General features: G+C 35.6%; 3 protein-coding genes across 18 annotated transcripts in view; 2 read left to right on the top strand and 1 right to left on the bottom strand.

Annotated features, from left to right (window-relative positions):
* The window catches only part of LOC142517821 (uncharacterized), a 50,949-nt gene extending 35,034 nt beyond the window's left edge, over positions 1-15,915 (bottom strand). For both annotated transcript variants that reach the window (XR_012813394.1, XM_075620282.1), the window contains exon 1: positions 15,901-15,915. The gene's annotated coding sequence lies outside the window, so the exon portion shown is untranslated. The remainder of the gene's footprint in view (positions 1-15,900) is intronic.
* LOC142518883 (putative pentatricopeptide repeat-containing protein At3g25970) lies at positions 301-10,709 on the top strand. 15 transcript variants are annotated; one of them, XM_075621719.1, is made up of 6 exons: positions 301-554; positions 2,861-2,982; positions 3,258-5,875; positions 8,367-8,418; positions 10,268-10,427; positions 10,570-10,704. In XM_075621719.1, the coding sequence occupies exon 3, from the start codon at positions 3,491-3,493 to the stop codon at positions 5,594-5,596; it is 2,106 nt and encodes a 701-aa protein (XP_075477834.1). In that variant the 5' UTR covers positions 301-554; positions 2,861-2,982; positions 3,258-3,490; the 3' UTR covers positions 5,597-5,875; positions 8,367-8,418; positions 10,268-10,427; positions 10,570-10,704. The 15 variants fall into 15 exon arrangements, with proteins under 15 accessions (XP_075477834.1, XP_075477831.1, XP_075477838.1 ...); XM_075621716.1 differs by having other exon boundaries at positions 3,253-5,875; XM_075621723.1 differs by having other exon boundaries at positions 301-574; positions 3,253-5,875.
* Positions 7,701-13,063, top strand: LOC142518884 (zinc finger CCCH domain-containing protein 18). Its single transcript, XM_075621729.1, has 4 exons — positions 7,701-7,929; positions 10,570-10,875; positions 11,582-11,642; positions 11,912-13,063. The coding sequence occupies exons 1-4, from the start codon at positions 7,801-7,803 to the stop codon at positions 12,898-12,900; spliced, it is 1,485 nt and encodes a 494-aa protein (XP_075477844.1). The 5' UTR covers positions 7,701-7,800; the 3' UTR covers positions 12,901-13,063.
* Positions 15,916-16,841: the final 926 nt, after the last annotated feature.

The raw sequence follows: 16,841 nt of genomic DNA, 5'->3' as shown, positions 1-16,841 counted from the left end.
ACAAGAGAGCTACTCATTTAAGGGTATAATTTAAACATGTATCACTATTATGAGGTCATAATATAATTTTATATTTTCCAAAATACTATCAAACTAAACATGATCATATTATATATTATCTTCTATTTTTTTAATTTTAAAAACTGATTATATCATTTCAACAATAAATTTAATTTTAAAATTCAAAAATAATTTATTTAAAATATTTTTATGAATTACATGCAATGCATGTGTGACTCATAGCGTAAAATTAATTAAAATTATAAAAAAGTTGCTATTTATTATTATTATTATTATTATTCGTCGGCCCGCCCTCGTTTAAATTATATTCCGCAACATTTAAACATGTATTAAAATCGCACGCCGTCTGGCAGCGCTTACCTAGTAAATTTTCTTCTCTCGCGCGGTGGTGCGGCGGCTGCAATGGCGGATGAAGGGGAAGAGAGGGATGTTCGGAGCAGCAGCTTGGGTTCCAATTGAATGAGCAGGAGCCATCTCGTGACGCCGTGGCCAATGCCCTTTCCTCCGACCACTCCAATGCGGAACTTCTCTCGGTACCCGACCCCTTTTAACCGTGGGTAGATGCATAAGCACACGCCTGCGTTTGTTTATGTGACATGTATATATCACCGTTATCTCTGGAATTTTCAATTTGTTAGAGTAAGTGTTTATGAGAAATTTGACTGCGCAATTGATGCAGCTTCATCATTAATTTTTAGCAGAGGAATGAATTGATTTTCTATTTTGATTTGCATTTGTGATGGTGAATTTATTTAATTTCATCCAGCTTACATATTGATTCTTGCTTCCATTTTCTGTGAAAATTGCTGTGCCAATTGCTCCTCCCCTTTCCTGTTAGCCGTTGAATTAGAGTTATCTCTCACTTTTAGTGTTCGTGCTATTGAGGATTGATGTTTGTTTTCTGAGTGCGATATTGGACCATTGTTTAGTAAGATTTTGTCATTCATTGATTTGTATATTATCTGTGCATTGTGAAATGAACCTTGAACTGATTGATACTCGGTAAATGAAGAACAGAGATAGATGGAGTAAGAACTGAATCTTTAGGTGACATAGTAGATCACATATGAAGAATACAAATTGCTAGATAAATCGTATCCCCAATCAGAGAACCTTAAAATCTCTTTTTCTGCTTCATTCTTTTGTTCCTTTCAAAGTTTAAGGATTATCCCCAAATTAAGTTTGGGATGTGTGCTTTTGTTACCCATATGCAACAAGGACTAAGACGTTACCTAGCACACACTTTCTGATTTTGCATCATGTTGTTAGAAATAATAAATGATTTGATTTATTTTTCGAACAACTCTGATTTTTGATAAAACAACAAGCGTTTGATTTTACAATTGATATTAGAGCCAATGTCACGTATCCGATTTCCATGGATTGCAAGGAGCTCAGGTATTAGGAGGGAGATTATTGAGAAGCAATAAGTGCATCCACTGAAAGAGCGATCAAAATGCATTGTTGGACTGTTGTATGATATAAAAAACTTGAGTTACACCATTATCATTAACTATAACTTTTGGCAAAACGACAAACGATCGATCTTAGAAAATTTTAATTTCGAATTTCTTTGTGTGCAACAACTTAAAAAGACTATTTGAGGTGATTTGCTTCGAAAATCCGAGTCGTCACATCTCACCTTCCATTTTGAAAGTTTCGTTCTTGAAATTTGAGCTTGTTAGATTTTAAAAAGATAGTATGGATACTGGATACACATCTTCTCTTTTAGCTCCAATGTTGTTGCATTTTCTACATGGTTAGACCATTGTAATTTGACGTATGGAATGGTGTGCCATATTTGTACTTGGTCTTTGATGTCTAATATCCATATAGGAACTTCTTTGTATTTTAGTTCTTCATTCAAGTTCCCTTCTATTAGTAATAGTGCAACTTCAAGAATATGGTTCAGGTTAAGAATTTTTTTTTATTTGTAAAATGTGAAAGACGTTGTGAACTCTTGACATATTTGTTGGCAAGACCAGTCTAAAAGTTAGGGTTCCAACTTTTCCTAGAATCTCGAAGGGTGATAAATATCTTTGATTCAACTTCCTAGCCTTGTTGAATCAGACTACTCCCTTCATGGGTGAACTTTTACATAAGCTTTCTCGTTTTTGGTAAGACGACAAGCGATCGATCCTACAAATTTTAATTTTGAATGCTTTGAATTTCTTGTGTGACAACTTAAAAGAATCCACTGGAAGAGCGATCAAAATGAATTTCTTGGACTGCTGTATGATATAAAAGATTTGAATTATACTATTATCATTAACTATAATTTTTTGTAAGACAACAAGTGATCGATCCTACAAAATTTTAATTTTGAATGCTTTTCTTTGTGTGCAACAACTTAAAAGAATCCACTGGAAGAGCTATCAAATTGCGTTGCTTGGACTGATGCATGATATAAAAGACTTGACTTACACCATTATCATTAACTATAATTTTTGGTAAGACGACAAGCGTTCGATCCTACAAAATTTTAATTTCTAATGCTTTGAATTTCTCTGTGTGCAACTTAAAAGAATTGGTAATACTATTATGATTTTGTTAGTTATATAAAGCATATTATTTTCATTAATTTTTTTTTAAAATTTAAAACACATTTTAAAAAATATTATGAATATATACACACAAGCATATCTCTAAATTATGCTTGAAGCCTGAAGGTATACTCAAGCATTACTTTCTGCAGTCAGTTGCTGGGAACCTAATGGCAATCTTGCTGCGTTTTCAATAATGATGTGCTCATGTTTATTCTTGTGCACAAGATTTTTGTAAGAATTATAGATGCTGGGTTGGGAACTTGTTCACTTACAATCCAAATTATATCTTCCAGATGCTTCAACTGTACATCTGGGCATCACCAAAGGCATTTTTGGAGTTGAAAAGGTTTAAGCAGAGGAGAAATCACACTAAAAACAATGCTTCTGTAGCCTTTCTGTTATTTATGATGCTTAGGTATATGCTTCATTAAGTCATATCCATCACTTGGGTTTTGTTTCTCAAGATTTAACTAGTGATATAGAAGATAAACTTCTGCATTATCTGGAACACCTTTACTTTGATCACTATGCCCCGTGCCTGATTTTGGGTGCCCATGACATTGGGGCTCCTACTCGAGAGATTTTTGAGTTCATTCTATTTCTTAAAGCACTTGAAATTTTTTATGAACTTTTATAAAGCTGCATTTCTCTGCTCTGACAATTTGAAATACGTTGACTTTTTTAGAACAGGTCCGAGTCAAATAGCAATGATTCGAAGCACTTCTTTTTACACTATTTCGGAAACCCAAGGACTCAATCGTATGGATATATAAAATACAGGAACTCTTGAGGAACCGGGAAACAAAAACCGAGATTTGTCTTATCTTACATCAAACGCAAGCTACGAGCAAATAGAACACTTTTCAGAGGTATCAATACCGGCAACAGAAGTATCAATACCGGCAAGCATCAACTTATCATGAATGAGGCCACTGCACTTGTTAATTGAAAGCACTCTTCCAAATTTGGCCAAAGTTGCAGTAACTCATTGCCAAGTCATCAAATCGTCACTGATTACAGATACATATACTGCCAATAACCTCATAAATAATTACATAAAATGCAAAGAATCAAACACTGCTCTCAAACTGTTCGGAGAAATGACCCACAGAGACACGGCCTCTTGGAACACTATTATTACTGGATATGTGAACTCAGGAAACTTTATGGGTGCGTGGGAAGTCTTGAAATCTATGAAAAGACACGGGTTTGTGTTCGATGGTTATACTTTTGGAAGCATGCTAAAAGGCATTGGTGTAGGTGGTGAACTCAAGAATGGGCAACAGGTTCATTCAGATGTTGTCAAGATGGGGTTTGATGAAAATGTGTATGCTGCAAGTTCACTTTTAGATATGTATGTGAAATGCGGTAAGGTTGTGTATGCGAATAGGGTGTTCGATTTCATGTTGGTGCGGAATACGGTGTCTTGGAATGCTTTGATCGCTGGTTATGCAGATTTCGGCGATTTCTTTCGTTGTTTTCAGTTGTTTAGGTGTATGGATGCCGAAGGAGTGAGAGTTGATGATGCTACATTCGCACCGCTTTTAACCTTGCTTCACAATGTTGAGTTTTGTGAGTTGATGAAGCAGTTTCATGGAAAGATAATGAAACTTGGTTTAGAGTTTGAAAACACTGTTCTTAATGCTATGATCACTGCATATTCAGAATGTGGATGCATTGAAGATGCTAACGAAGTGTTTGATAGTGCTGATGGGTGCAGGGATTTAGTTACATGGAACTCAATGTTAACAGCTTATGTACAAAGTGATCTAGAAGAGTGTGGTTTTAATCTCTTCTTAAAGATGATGAGACTGAGGCTGGAGCTGGATGCTTTCTCGTATTCTAGTGTATTGAGTGGCTGTTTTGGAGATGCAGTACAATGCCTAGGGAAAACCTTGCATGGTTTAGTAATAAAGAGGGGATTAGAACAGTTAACACAGGTATCTAATGCGTTGATATCTATGTATTTGAAATCAAATAGCTTCGCCGAGGAGAATGCTGTGAAACTATTTGAACACATGGACGTAAAGGACATCGTCTCCTGGAATACAATTTTGACTGGCTTATCCCAAAATGGGATGAGTGAATATGCCTTGAGGCTTTTTCAGATGATGCATCTTGAATACCTCGAAATCGATCAATATACTTTTGCGGCAGCTCTACGTTCTTGCTCGGATTTGGCCACACGCAAGATGGGTCGACAAATTCATGTCTTGGTGCTAAAATCCGGTTTCGAGGGAAATGAATTTATAGTGAGTGCAATGATATTTATGTACTCAAAATGTGGTATGGTTGATGATGCTTGGAAATCTTTTGAGGGATCACATAAGAGCAGTTCAGTGACATGGAACTCAATCATTTTTGGGTATGCACAACACGGGCAAGGTAAAATTGCTCTTGACCTCTTTTACCAAATGGCTGAGAGACAGGTGAAGATGGATCATATCACTTTTGTTGCTGTTCTCACAGCGTGTAGCCACATTGGTTTGGTCGAAGTAGGCCTTGACATTCTACGGTCAATGGAACTTAAATATGGAGTCCCCCCGCAAATGGAAAATTTTGCATGTACGGTTGACCTACTTGGCAGGGCTGGGCGACTAATGGAAGCAAAGGAACTGATAGAAGAAATGCCATTCGAACCTAATGCAATGGTGTGGAAAACTCTGTTAGGTGCCTGCCGGGCTTGTGGTGACATAGAATTAGCGACTGAAGTCGCCAGCCATTTGCTGGATATAGAACCTGGAGAACACTGCACTTATGTCCTTCTCTCAGACATGTATGGACATCTTAAAAGGTGGGATGAGAAGGCTAGTGTAAAGAGACTGATGAGGCAGAAGGGGGTCAAGAAGGTACCTGGTTGGAGTTGGATAGAATTAAATGGCGATGTTCATGCTTTTAATGCGGAGGATCATTCTCACCCTAATTGCCTAGAAATTTATCAAACTTTGAAAGAATTAACGTGTGTAATCAAGATTTTGCACGATGATATTCTGTTGGAAGATATTATGAATCTTGCCATTGGGTGTTGATGTTTGTTCATGTTCGATATGCTCCAGTTTTGAGCTTTTAAGAATACAGATTCACGGCCCATGGAATAGCTCTCTTCCTCGGCAATGAGCGATCTAACGAAAATGAGAAATTTGATAGATGAATTAGTGTTCTATCAAGAGCCGAGAGACTGAAGGAAAATGAAAAATTTGCCTAAAATTGGTTTGCTGCCTTTGAGATGAGAGCATTGTCACACTGATTGTTGATTTACTTACATACTAGGTTGTGTGAGCCCCGTGCATGATGTTCAAACGTTGGAGGTATGCTAATCTTCTCTTTTCTAATATGCTTATCTTCTCTTTTCTAATATGCTAATCTTCTCTTTTCTAATATTTATCAGTCCCATCAAAAAAGTCCTGTATCTTCTGCATTGGAGGGGAATGCTTTTTTCTTGGCAGTTTAATAGCTTATTTAATTCCTTCGTATATGCTGTTGGTTTGCACAGTGCATTTGTTCTTAATTGCCAACCATAATATGCTGAACTTTATCTTTATGCGACACTGATAGAAAATTTTGATAGTTTCAATTTATTAAATTTTATCAAGAACATGATTTAGGCCCAGCCTACTCAAGTCTAAGAACGCTCTAGACTATTTATGTCCAACCTACTAAATCCCTAACACACATGCACGAAGATGTCTAAATACCTGCTTTTAGGCTGGCTAAATGACTGCTGCAACCTTTTTAGTTTGCTGGAATTCCAATGGTTCTCCCCCTAAAGTTGGTCCAGTTATCCCTTTGCTTACCGAAGGCTAATAGAGCACTTGTTTTCCAACTTTCATAGGAAGAAGGGAAGTTTTGACTTTTGAGTGCTATTTGTTCTTACCAGCTGTTACTTATCGCTGCTCTGTTGCCTTTTTTAACCAGATATATTTTCTGCATCATTACTCTGATATTTTCGAGTCGTGGGAACTTGGCAGCAAGGACAAATACCTGGAGGATGCGAACAATCATCTCCGTGATCTTGGGCTGATTTATGGACAAAGTCCTTGTTCAGTATGACTTTAAATTCGATGTTTCTAACTTTCGACGTTGATGTTGTCACTGTCGCGGTTCTTACCTCTTATAATTGTAGCATTAGCATTGATTTGTTCACAGAGTGTGAAGTTATTTTGTCATATACACTCGAAGTTTTGGTTAGTTGACATAAACTATGCCCACAAAAAATCTCAACTATTGGGGTTTGATCGAATATTGTGCAACGAAATATGTTTCATGCGATCACACATTTATTTATAACATTACATTTTCAAATTACCATCCAAGCTCTACCTTAAAAGTAGAACATGTGTAAACATCAGTACCATGCAAAATCGGTCTACTCATATCTACACGTGAAGTCGAAGTCGAAGAAAACTTGGAAACAATGATAATTTTGTGATGCACACCAACTCTATCATGCAGCACACTGTATATAACAAAAACTGCTATACCAAAGGCAAACACCATCATTTATCATGCTTCATAAAGTCATACTCCATTAGCGACGATCAGAGATCACCGGACATCGGTTTTTATAGATGGATGCCTCGGCAAGAAAACTCAACCTCCTGGACATGGGACTAAAAAATACACTTTAATTCCAAAATTACATCCGGGGTAGTTTTATAATCTCAAAAGTAATATGTAATATCGCGGGGTTATTAAAACATATTTCAATTGAAGCGAGTCTGACTACTTTTTTAATTTAGTGAAAGAGAGTGACTTAAAGACAATAAGGACATGTCAAAATAGAATAAAAAAAATAACATCCCATTTTGACTCAATCTATATTCAACCCATATGTTTTTGCATAACACATCTTATCACTATATTATGTCATATTTAATCGAATATTTACTTGAATAATTATATAAATATTATATCTAGCTCGAGTTTGGATCGAATTTTTCATATTTGTATCGAAGTTTTCATATTTTGATCTGAGTTATTGACATTTGTATCAAGTTTTTCACATCATTTGGAAATATTTCGGGAAGAGTCTGAGGTGAAGTTTGGTATGAAATTTTACGTCTAAATTAAATTTGTGATGAATTTTTTTTAATTAATTTAAATTTTATTTTTATGTACAACTGACAACTCGCTTTTTGGGATTTAGAATTTAATCTACTCCTTGTTAACTCATTTCCCCTATCGCGCTTACCTCGTAAATTTTCTTCTCTGTCGTGGTGGTGCGACGGCTGCAATGGCGGATGAAGGGGAAGAGAGGGCTGTGGAGCAGCAGCTTGAGTTCCAATTGAATGAGCAGAAGGCATCACTCTACGCCGTTGCCGATGCCCTTTCCTCCGACCCCTCCAATGCCGAACTTCTCTCGGTAACCGCCCCCATTTAACCGTTACTGCGTTTGTTTTATATGACATGTATTTGCTCACCGTTATCCCTGGATATGATGAAATTTGACAGTCATAAGTGATGCAGCTTCATCGTTAAATTTTTAGGATAGGAATGAATTGATGTTTTATTCGGGTTTGATTTTGTGATGGTAACTTTATTTAATTTCACCCAGCTTACATGTTGATGCTTGCTTCCATTTTTTTTAAAAAAATTGTGGTGCCAATTGCTCCTCCCCCTCCCTGTTAGCCGTCGAATTAGAATCATTTCTCAGTTTTAGTGTTTGTGCTATTGCGGATTGATGTTTTTTACTAAGTATGTTATTGGACCATTGTTTTGCTAGATTTTGTCATTCTTTTATAAGTTTATTTGTTTATTTGTGCATTGTGAAACGAACCTTTGAAACTGATTGATTCTCAGTAAATAAAGAACAACTATAGATGGAGCAAGAACTGAACATGTTGGTTATATAGTAAAGGTGTGGGGACCCGAACCTAATTCAACACTGAATTGTTATTAAGATCAAAGTTAACAACTAAGTAATTGTGGGACATAAATTTTTTTTTTAATATACAAGTGCAGAAACATAAGATAATAAATCTGATACACGTGTCAGTGTAATAGTACAAATCTTGCACAACATTTATTTAACTTAATTAAAGTTCCGTCGCTATGTCAAGTACTGAAAATCACTCTGCTCTAAGTCCAGATCTCCACGCTAATCCTGAATCTCTCATCCTCTTCCTGATCCTGATCATGCCCCACCTGTTGTCATGCACACATACAAAACAAGACAACAGCCGGATAGCTCCGGTGAGAAATACATCCCAGTATAAATAATGTATACATGCAATCATATATACAATATAAAAGCATATAACAGATATTCATAACATGTATCAAATCAGAAACATAAATCAATATCAAGCAATGAATCTCACTCAGACTCAGACTCGACTCATTCCTAATCTAGGGATCCCGGTGTCTGGATATTGACAATATATCGAATCTCAGTCGATAGGAATGAATCAATTCCTAAACGGCATCGATATAATTCATATATCCAGTGTCTGGGCGAATCGGCCACAGAATTGACGAATCAGCCAATGACTAGGCGAATCAGCCAGTGACTAGGCGAATCAGCTGATAGCTAGACGAATCAGTCTATAACTCAATACATACATTGTCTATGAATCAATAGACCACACACATCAATATCATTAATTGCAAATATCACTGCAATACACTAAGGTATGTGATTTAGGAAAATTCGAGTCAAACCTCACTCGAGTTGTGCAATCCCAACTCAACATTAATTTCTACCTTTCTTTCTGTCTTTCTGAATCTGTCGAAGTCTCGAACGCAAAGTCTGTCAATACTCAGTCTGGCAATGACAATAACGAGGAATACAATATCAATATCCCAATCAATCGATATTGGATATAATCAGAACTAAATCACATTCTATTTCAACGGCATACTGTCCAATTTCAATATACCCAGCAATACAAATCAACACATATCAATTCCTGTAACTCATGATCAATAACGATACACATCTGATATCATATCTCACCTCAATCAACTCTGAAATTCATAACAATTCCATAATCAGTCTGTTTTTCAATCTGTCTTTTATTCTACGATGTCTAACATGTCAAGAACATCATATATGAATCATATTCGATTCTGACAACATCATAATTTCAAGACATAACAAAACGTAGTAAAACCTACGTCCAATTGTAGCCTGCGTCAATAGGAACGCAGTACCGAAGTCGGATTCAAAATCAGACGGACGGATCGCAATATACAGGCGTAAGGATTTTCACAACTTTCCTCGTTCCTTTTCTTGTTTTCTGAATTCTGAGGCCAAAAATCGATTTTTGATATATATATCCTGCATGTGAAGGCTAGGTGGCTCGATCTATGCATTGCACGTCTCGCGCATATGCCCGACCTGTCTCGGCGCGTAGCATGCACAGCGCCTCGCGCATATGCGCGCCCTCAATCGGCGCATATGCGCGAGGTCCCTCAAAATTCTTCACAACTCTCGGGTTACCTCGCGCACATGCGCGGATTCGTGTCGCGCATATGCGCGAGGTTCTCTGCCCCTTCCGCGCATATGCGCCCGGCAGGAACGCGCATATGCGCGAGGCTTCCACCTCACACATAATTCCAATCTCTTTTCCGTCTATCCCGGTCTAATCCGTGTCATCTATAATTACGTCAATTAATCAACAAATCAGTTTAAATTAGCAACACAGCAAATCTCGGGCATTACAAAAGGACGTATAGAGAATATGAATTGCTAGATAAAGCATATTCCCAATCGAAGAACCTTAAAATCTCTCATTCTGCTTCATTCTTTCTCTCCTGTTAAAGTAGAAGGATGATCCCCCAATTAAGTTTGGATGCGTGCTTTTGTTACCTGTATGCAACAAGGACTGAGACGTCATCTAACATAGACATTCGGATTTGGTATCATGAACGAATAGAATTTATATTACTCGGTTGATTATGACATCTTTATCAATGAATGAAGTTTTGCCAGAAAAAAATATATGGTTTGATTTAGTCGAATCCTTTTCTTCTGGTTTCATTCTTTTTCACTTCTGCATAGGTACATTCGGAGCTTGTTCAGGCCATAAAGGATGCTGAAGAGGGGCTCTTTCAGCTGAAACGGGCAAGGTTGCTGCGAGAGGCTGATTATGCGTTACAAGGTTCTCTTTATCACGATGATGTAAACGTGGAGCCTATAACTACAGGTGTTGAAGCTGAACCACTGGCAGACCATAGCTACTCTATTGGATCAAAATGTAGATTCCGCCATACTGACGGACGGTGGTATGATGGTCTCGTAGTTGGGTTGGAAGGCTCTGAACATGCAAAGATCACTTTCCTTACCCCAACATCCGAAAGCATGTTGGTGGGTCAACAACTACTTATCTTCTCAATTTCTTTATGCCTGTTGTCTTTCCCATGGCTTAGTTGGTTGTCATTTTTCCTTTTTTTCTTTCTTCATTTCTTTGCGTTGTTTTGTCTGCATGCATGATGGTTTAATACATATTTGGAATTAGAACTTTGAGTTGAGTGTCGCTTTGACTTGGGTCAGTGGGCCGTTCATGCTGAATTTTGTCTGATGTTTTGTAAAATGTCGATTCAATATTATTTACTTTTTTTAAAAATTCATTCTTTAAATTTTGTATTTGAATTCTTATTATGGTCTCAGAGACTATTTTTTTATGTCTTTAGTAACGATTGATCAGCTCTGTAGTTTTTGAAGGAGAAGTTCTTTTCAATTTGTAACACACAGGATTTAGAATTTGTTTCCATGAATCCCGAAGTGCTAAAAATCAAATTGTTGGTTTTTATCTCTATGTGTCTGTTCCAATTATTTGTGCCACAAATAGAAGCGTGCATCTGCATTCATACTAAATACTCTCTAGGAGATCATGTTATCCTTTCGGTTTCTAGTGACTAACCTTGTAGCTGCTGTCTAGAGGTCCAGGAATAGGATCATAAAATTTCTCTGTGTGAGTGTGACATATATAATTATTTTTTAGTTTTTTTTTGAATGGGGCGGGCTGGTTCTGATGGATTCTCACACTAACAATTAGACCACCTAAGTGCAGATGTGCAAGTTCTTTCTGCAGCAACGGTGTCGATTTGGTAGTGATTGCCGCTTATCACATGGTATGTTGCTAAGCATAACAAGATAAAAAAAACATAAATCTTCAAGATGGTTCTTCCCTGCACAGATACCGTGTCTCTGTTCTGTTGTAATTGATGTATTATACGCCTCAGATTCAGTGAGCATATACTAATATGATATTTTTTTAAGCAGATCACTATCTCTAAATTTTTTGGTGAATCACTGCTGTTAAATTTTTTAATGATGTTACATTACCCTAACATTTATACCATTTATCCTTGAACTGAACTGATCTAGTAATATTTGCTAGGAGTTGATGTCCCAGTTTCTTCTCTAAAGAAGTTCATACCTACAATATGGGAGCAATTGGTGGCAGGTTCCAGTATTTGGGCACTTTCAGATTCTAAAGCTGGCATCTGGAGAGCAGCTGAACTACAATCATGGGACGCAACACTCAAAATGGGAGATGTTGTTTTTCGTGATAATGGAACTTCAGCAAAGCTTGGACCTGAATCTATTACATTGTCTGAATACTCCCATGTGAGTGATGTCGAAGAGAGTGATTCAAGTTCTGATCAATCTGATTCTAGCGACTACGAACAAGATGCTGCGCAAGGTTTAGGATTTTTAGAGGGCACCATCTCAAAGGGAGGAGTTCAGACTGAAACTTTAATTTTTGCAGAGTGGGAGAATCACACTCGTGGCATTGCTTCCAAAATGATGGCAAATATGGGTTACCGTGAAGGAATGGGTTTAGGAACATCTGGACAAGGAATGCTGAAGCCTATTTCTGCAAGAGTTCTCCCACTAAAGCAATCCCTTGATCATGCTCTCAAATCTCTTCAAAATCAAGAACACAATGAGACTCGAGGAAAGAAGCGTAGTAGAGGAGGTAAGAGGAAACGGGTCAAGAAGTTAGCAGCTGCTATTAAGGCTGCTGAAGAAGAAGAAGAATCAAAAGACATTTTTTCTCTCATTAATACACAGCTTGCAATGCATGGAAAAACTGTCAAAGGTGAGACCTCGAAGAAGCAACAGAAAAAGGCAGATGGGGATGCGAAGAAAGAGGACAGACGGGCTCTGGTTGCTTTTGATGACGAGATAAAGAATTTGAGGCTGCAAGTTGAAAAGCTAGAAGAAATGATGAACCGAAATCGGAAAGAGAAGGTGGTGTACGATGCTGCCATGAGGAAGCTGAGCGAAACTCGAAAAGCCTTGGCTGATTCTGAGGCTGCTCATGCTTCTGCGTCAAACGCAGTTGCTAGAAAAGAGAGAGAGAAGAAATGGCTCAAGTTTTGAGTTTGTGTTGATGTTTCTAGTAAAGGTTATCAACAATTTTTTCAGCACATGTTTATATAGGATTTATCTTCCATGGAGCTAGGAAGTGAGCTTTGCTATTCGAGTAATGCTCGAGCTTGACTTAGCTCGCATACCTCGTTATTTATGTAACTTGTTTAGACTATTCTGTTAAGTTGGTTTGACATCATAATATACTTAAAAAATATTTATGTAATATCAAAAAGTATCTCGTGAGATGTCATATCATATTAAAATAATCAAATATTAAAAATTAGTATATCAAAATTAAATTATGAAGAATTAATGGACAAAAATCCAAAACTAGAAGATTTACTACACCAAAAAAATCAATTTTTTTGGTCATGTTCTCAAAAATAATAAAAATTTATAATCAAAATTAATTTATTTAATAAATTACGAAAATTTTGATTTTTTATTAGCAAATTATATATTTTATTAATTTTTTTATAAGTAACCGTTCTATTCGTAAAAAATATCGAACGCAAAAATCAATTTTACTATAGAAGAACATTAGCTAAAATAATATAAACATTTTTTATATTATAATATTTAGACTCGAAAGTCTTGCAAAACGGAAACCGTATCAGAAGGGTTTTTCGGCCACTCTTTTAAGTTTTTAACACTAAACCTTTTGGGCCGAACGGAAAGGTTGCTGACGCCGTTGAAATACGATGGCGATGACCGCACGTGCATGTCCCTCGTGGAAGAACACCTGAGAGTAAGCTGGATTGTGATCAGCCTCTACAGCAAACGGGCCATCAACATCACGAGTCACAAGGCCGTCCGCTCTCAGACTGCTGGTGAACGGTGACATAGAACTAAGTTACGCGACTGTGGCAGCCGTTACCATTGGGAAACTGGTCCAATTCGCTGTGAAGGCCACCCGTGGCTGGATGGCACGGGAAATGGAATTACGCGTGAAAATGGTGACAATGGATATTGGTGAAGTTGAGAAGAGAACTTTCAATGGAAGGGGCGGAGAAGCAGATCAATTGACGGTAAAACGGAAAAAGATGATTATAGAAAGTTCTTGTGGAAGGAGAAGGTCTTGTTTGCTATATCTGCTGCAATAGGTGTGATTTTAATCACTCTCACTCTATGTAGTTTTGCGATAGCTGCTTCTGTTTTATGATAAATAAATACATATATGTTTATCCTCGGATAGGAGAAGATAACCATTAAAAATACAGAGATTGGAATCTTCATTGCACTACATGGAAAAATCAGCTAACATTCATGTTAGGATCGAAATGGATTTTAGAGGGAAGGTGATTGAACTCTTTTAAAATTTTTTGAAAAATTAGTTATGATAGTGTGTTCTTGAAATATTTAACATCGATAAATTAAATTGAGTTTTGTTTTATAACCAAATAGAAGAAACTCAAAATAATCCATATAAAAATTGATTAAACATTTTGTAAAATATTTAAAAGATATACAAGTTGCATGTGTAAAAACGGTTTTGTTAAAGATTTTGATCAAACACTTGTATGTAATATTTTGATATTGAAAGAACACATAAAATGCTTTAACAATGCCTACCAAAACAGTAATAATGAAATGAGATAAATAAAGATGCACAAATTGTCTATAGATATTCGGAGATTAGCAACTCTTACGTCACCTATTCTTCCACTTAGAAAAGATTCACTAGAAGACTTTGATTTATACAACATTTTGTACAAACTCATTTCCATTTAGAACTTATCCATTGCTTAATCGAAACTCTTAGCATATTCTCGATTGTAGGCCACAACCTCACAATCTATATAATATTTAACATATCTTATGCCAAGATTACGAACACAATATTTTACGTCTTTGTGTAGTCACTCAACTAAAATTTTACTCTCAACTCTCATGTATATTTATGAGTGATTGTGTGTGAAAATTTAATCCACTACATTGTATATCTCAAATGTATCTTGACACTCTATTCTTGAGTTTGTTCTCATTCTAGCTATTTTTCTTCAATTTAGTTATTCATGCTTTGAATCCCCATCAAAAGTTTGTTGTTTGATCTTCATTGTATTTATGGTATCTAAGAATGATATAAGTGTTAGATATAAGAATATGACTATTTGAAAAAGTTCTGTACAGTTTATGATATTTAAACAATCATATTTGAGTTACTGACCACTTTTTAATATTGGGCTGTTTTCAAGCTGGAGTAGCTGGAGTTGGTCCGATCCAGTTGCGGCTGGAGTTGGTCCGGTCCGGCTGGAGTTGTTCCAAGTCTAGCTACCCTCTTCTATTTAATTTTAGGTTTTGATTCATCGATTTCTAGGCAAAATAATGAACATTAAAGTTGTATTCCTTTATATTAGCTTTGCAAAAAATTAACAATCACTCAATTTCGAGTTCGTACAGAGAGATATGATCGAACCAAACTATATACAATATGGAACTTGTTCTCCATTCAATGCAAAACCAACAAATTCATCGCGATTTATCAGCTTTTTAATCTCCGATTTAGACTTTCACTTTGGAAAATGATTTGTAGATAATTGTGTTAGCTTCGTAAGTCATACTGAATCATTCCATTTTGATAATTGAGCTGACATATATTAACAAAACATCAGAACTGATTATGTCTAGCCGAAAGTTGTATCGTGTCATCCTACTCGATATGCTGCGTCTGGACATATAACGTCCGAACTAATCTAGCTGCCTGAAATATGACTTGTAGATAACTGAGTTGGATTTCCAACTGGTTTGCCCTATATTTATTTGGATCATTGATTTTGAGATATGAACAAAATACCATAATTGATCATGTCTAGCCGACAACTGTATCCGTGTTATCCATTTCATCTTACAACCACTATTTCGCCTAAATAAAATCCAAACTAGTAGAGCCCGAAATATGATTTGTAGAGAATTGAATTTTCTTTTCAATTATTTTGCCCGCAAGTCATTTATATCATTGAGATATAAGATATCATTGAAAACATTCATCTTGCCAAATTTCCAATTTGACTAAATTCGAGTTCTAGCTTATTAAATCTTGCAACTTGACATCTATCAACTACACACTTAATAACATATGTTAGCAACACAATAATTTTTTTGTTATAATCAAAATCAAGATTGTTAATATTTCCGTAACCCAACAATCTCCTTTTTTTATAATCACAAAACTTGGATAAAAATAATTTTATTTAACATATTTATCTCTTTTTGTGCAAATCAAAAAATTGATTTTAAAACAAATTATGCATAATGTTTTTCACGCCGTCAAGATTTAAATGCAATCTCCCCTTTAAAATTATAATGATCTCTACCCTATATTTATAAAAGTTTGAAATTGACAACAAAAATAGAGAGGAACCAAAATAATGCAAAGCGTTTCAAACTTTAACTCAATATAAATATATGAAATTCATGAAACACATTCAACACATAGATATATAAATTTGAGTAACTAAGCTTCACCAAGAATAGACAATATTAACTCAAAATTTCAAGCAACACAAAATCAAAATATATTTTCCAACTCAAATATTCATTAGACATTTAGGTATAGTTTGGTACACTGGATAAGAGAGAGATTGATAAATAATCATCATTATCCCACGTTTGGTACCTTTTTAGAAAGCTCATGATAATATCATGAGCTCGTGATAAATAATTTTATATAAGGATAAAATATCCCTTTTATGAGATGTGAATATTTTAATTTAATGATAAAAATACTACAAATGACTTAATTTCCCTCAATATATAAAAATCCTAAACCCTATCAAATATTTTTTTTATTTTTATATATGATCAAAATAATGGTTTTGAAATCGAGATAATTATATAAATGATTTTTATAAATATTTAAAGTTTCCTCTTGTAAAAAGCCCTTGTCCTTTCGACTTTAATATAAAATTAAAATCAAATAAATATTTTTATTTATTTTTATATATATTATA

This window comes from Primulina tabacum, chromosome 11, assembly GCF_025594145.1.
Source record: "Primulina tabacum isolate GXHZ01 chromosome 11, ASM2559414v2, whole genome shotgun sequence".
Taxonomy (NCBI): domain Eukaryota; kingdom Viridiplantae; phylum Streptophyta; class Magnoliopsida; order Lamiales; family Gesneriaceae; genus Primulina; species Primulina tabacum.
This window is presented reverse-complemented; position numbering and strand designations above follow the sequence as displayed.

Bases quoted from the DNA above. Each gene is read 5' to 3' on its own strand.
- LOC142518884 (XM_075621729.1), top strand. From the start codon at position 7,801: ATGGCGGATGAAGGGGAAGAGAGGGCTGTGGAGCAGCAGCTTGAGTTC. The intron at 7,930-10,569 runs GTAACCGCCCCC...ACTTCTGCATAG, and splicing joins CCAATGCCGAACTTCTCTCG to GTACATTCGGAGCTTGTTCA. The intron at 10,876-11,581 runs GTGGGTCAACAA...ACCTAAGTGCAG, and splicing joins CAACATCCGAAAGCATGTTG to ATGTGCAAGTTCTTTCTGCA.
- LOC142518883 (XM_075621726.1), top strand. From the start codon at position 3,491: ATGAGGCCACTGCACTTGTTAATTGAAAGCACTCTTCCAAATTTGGCC.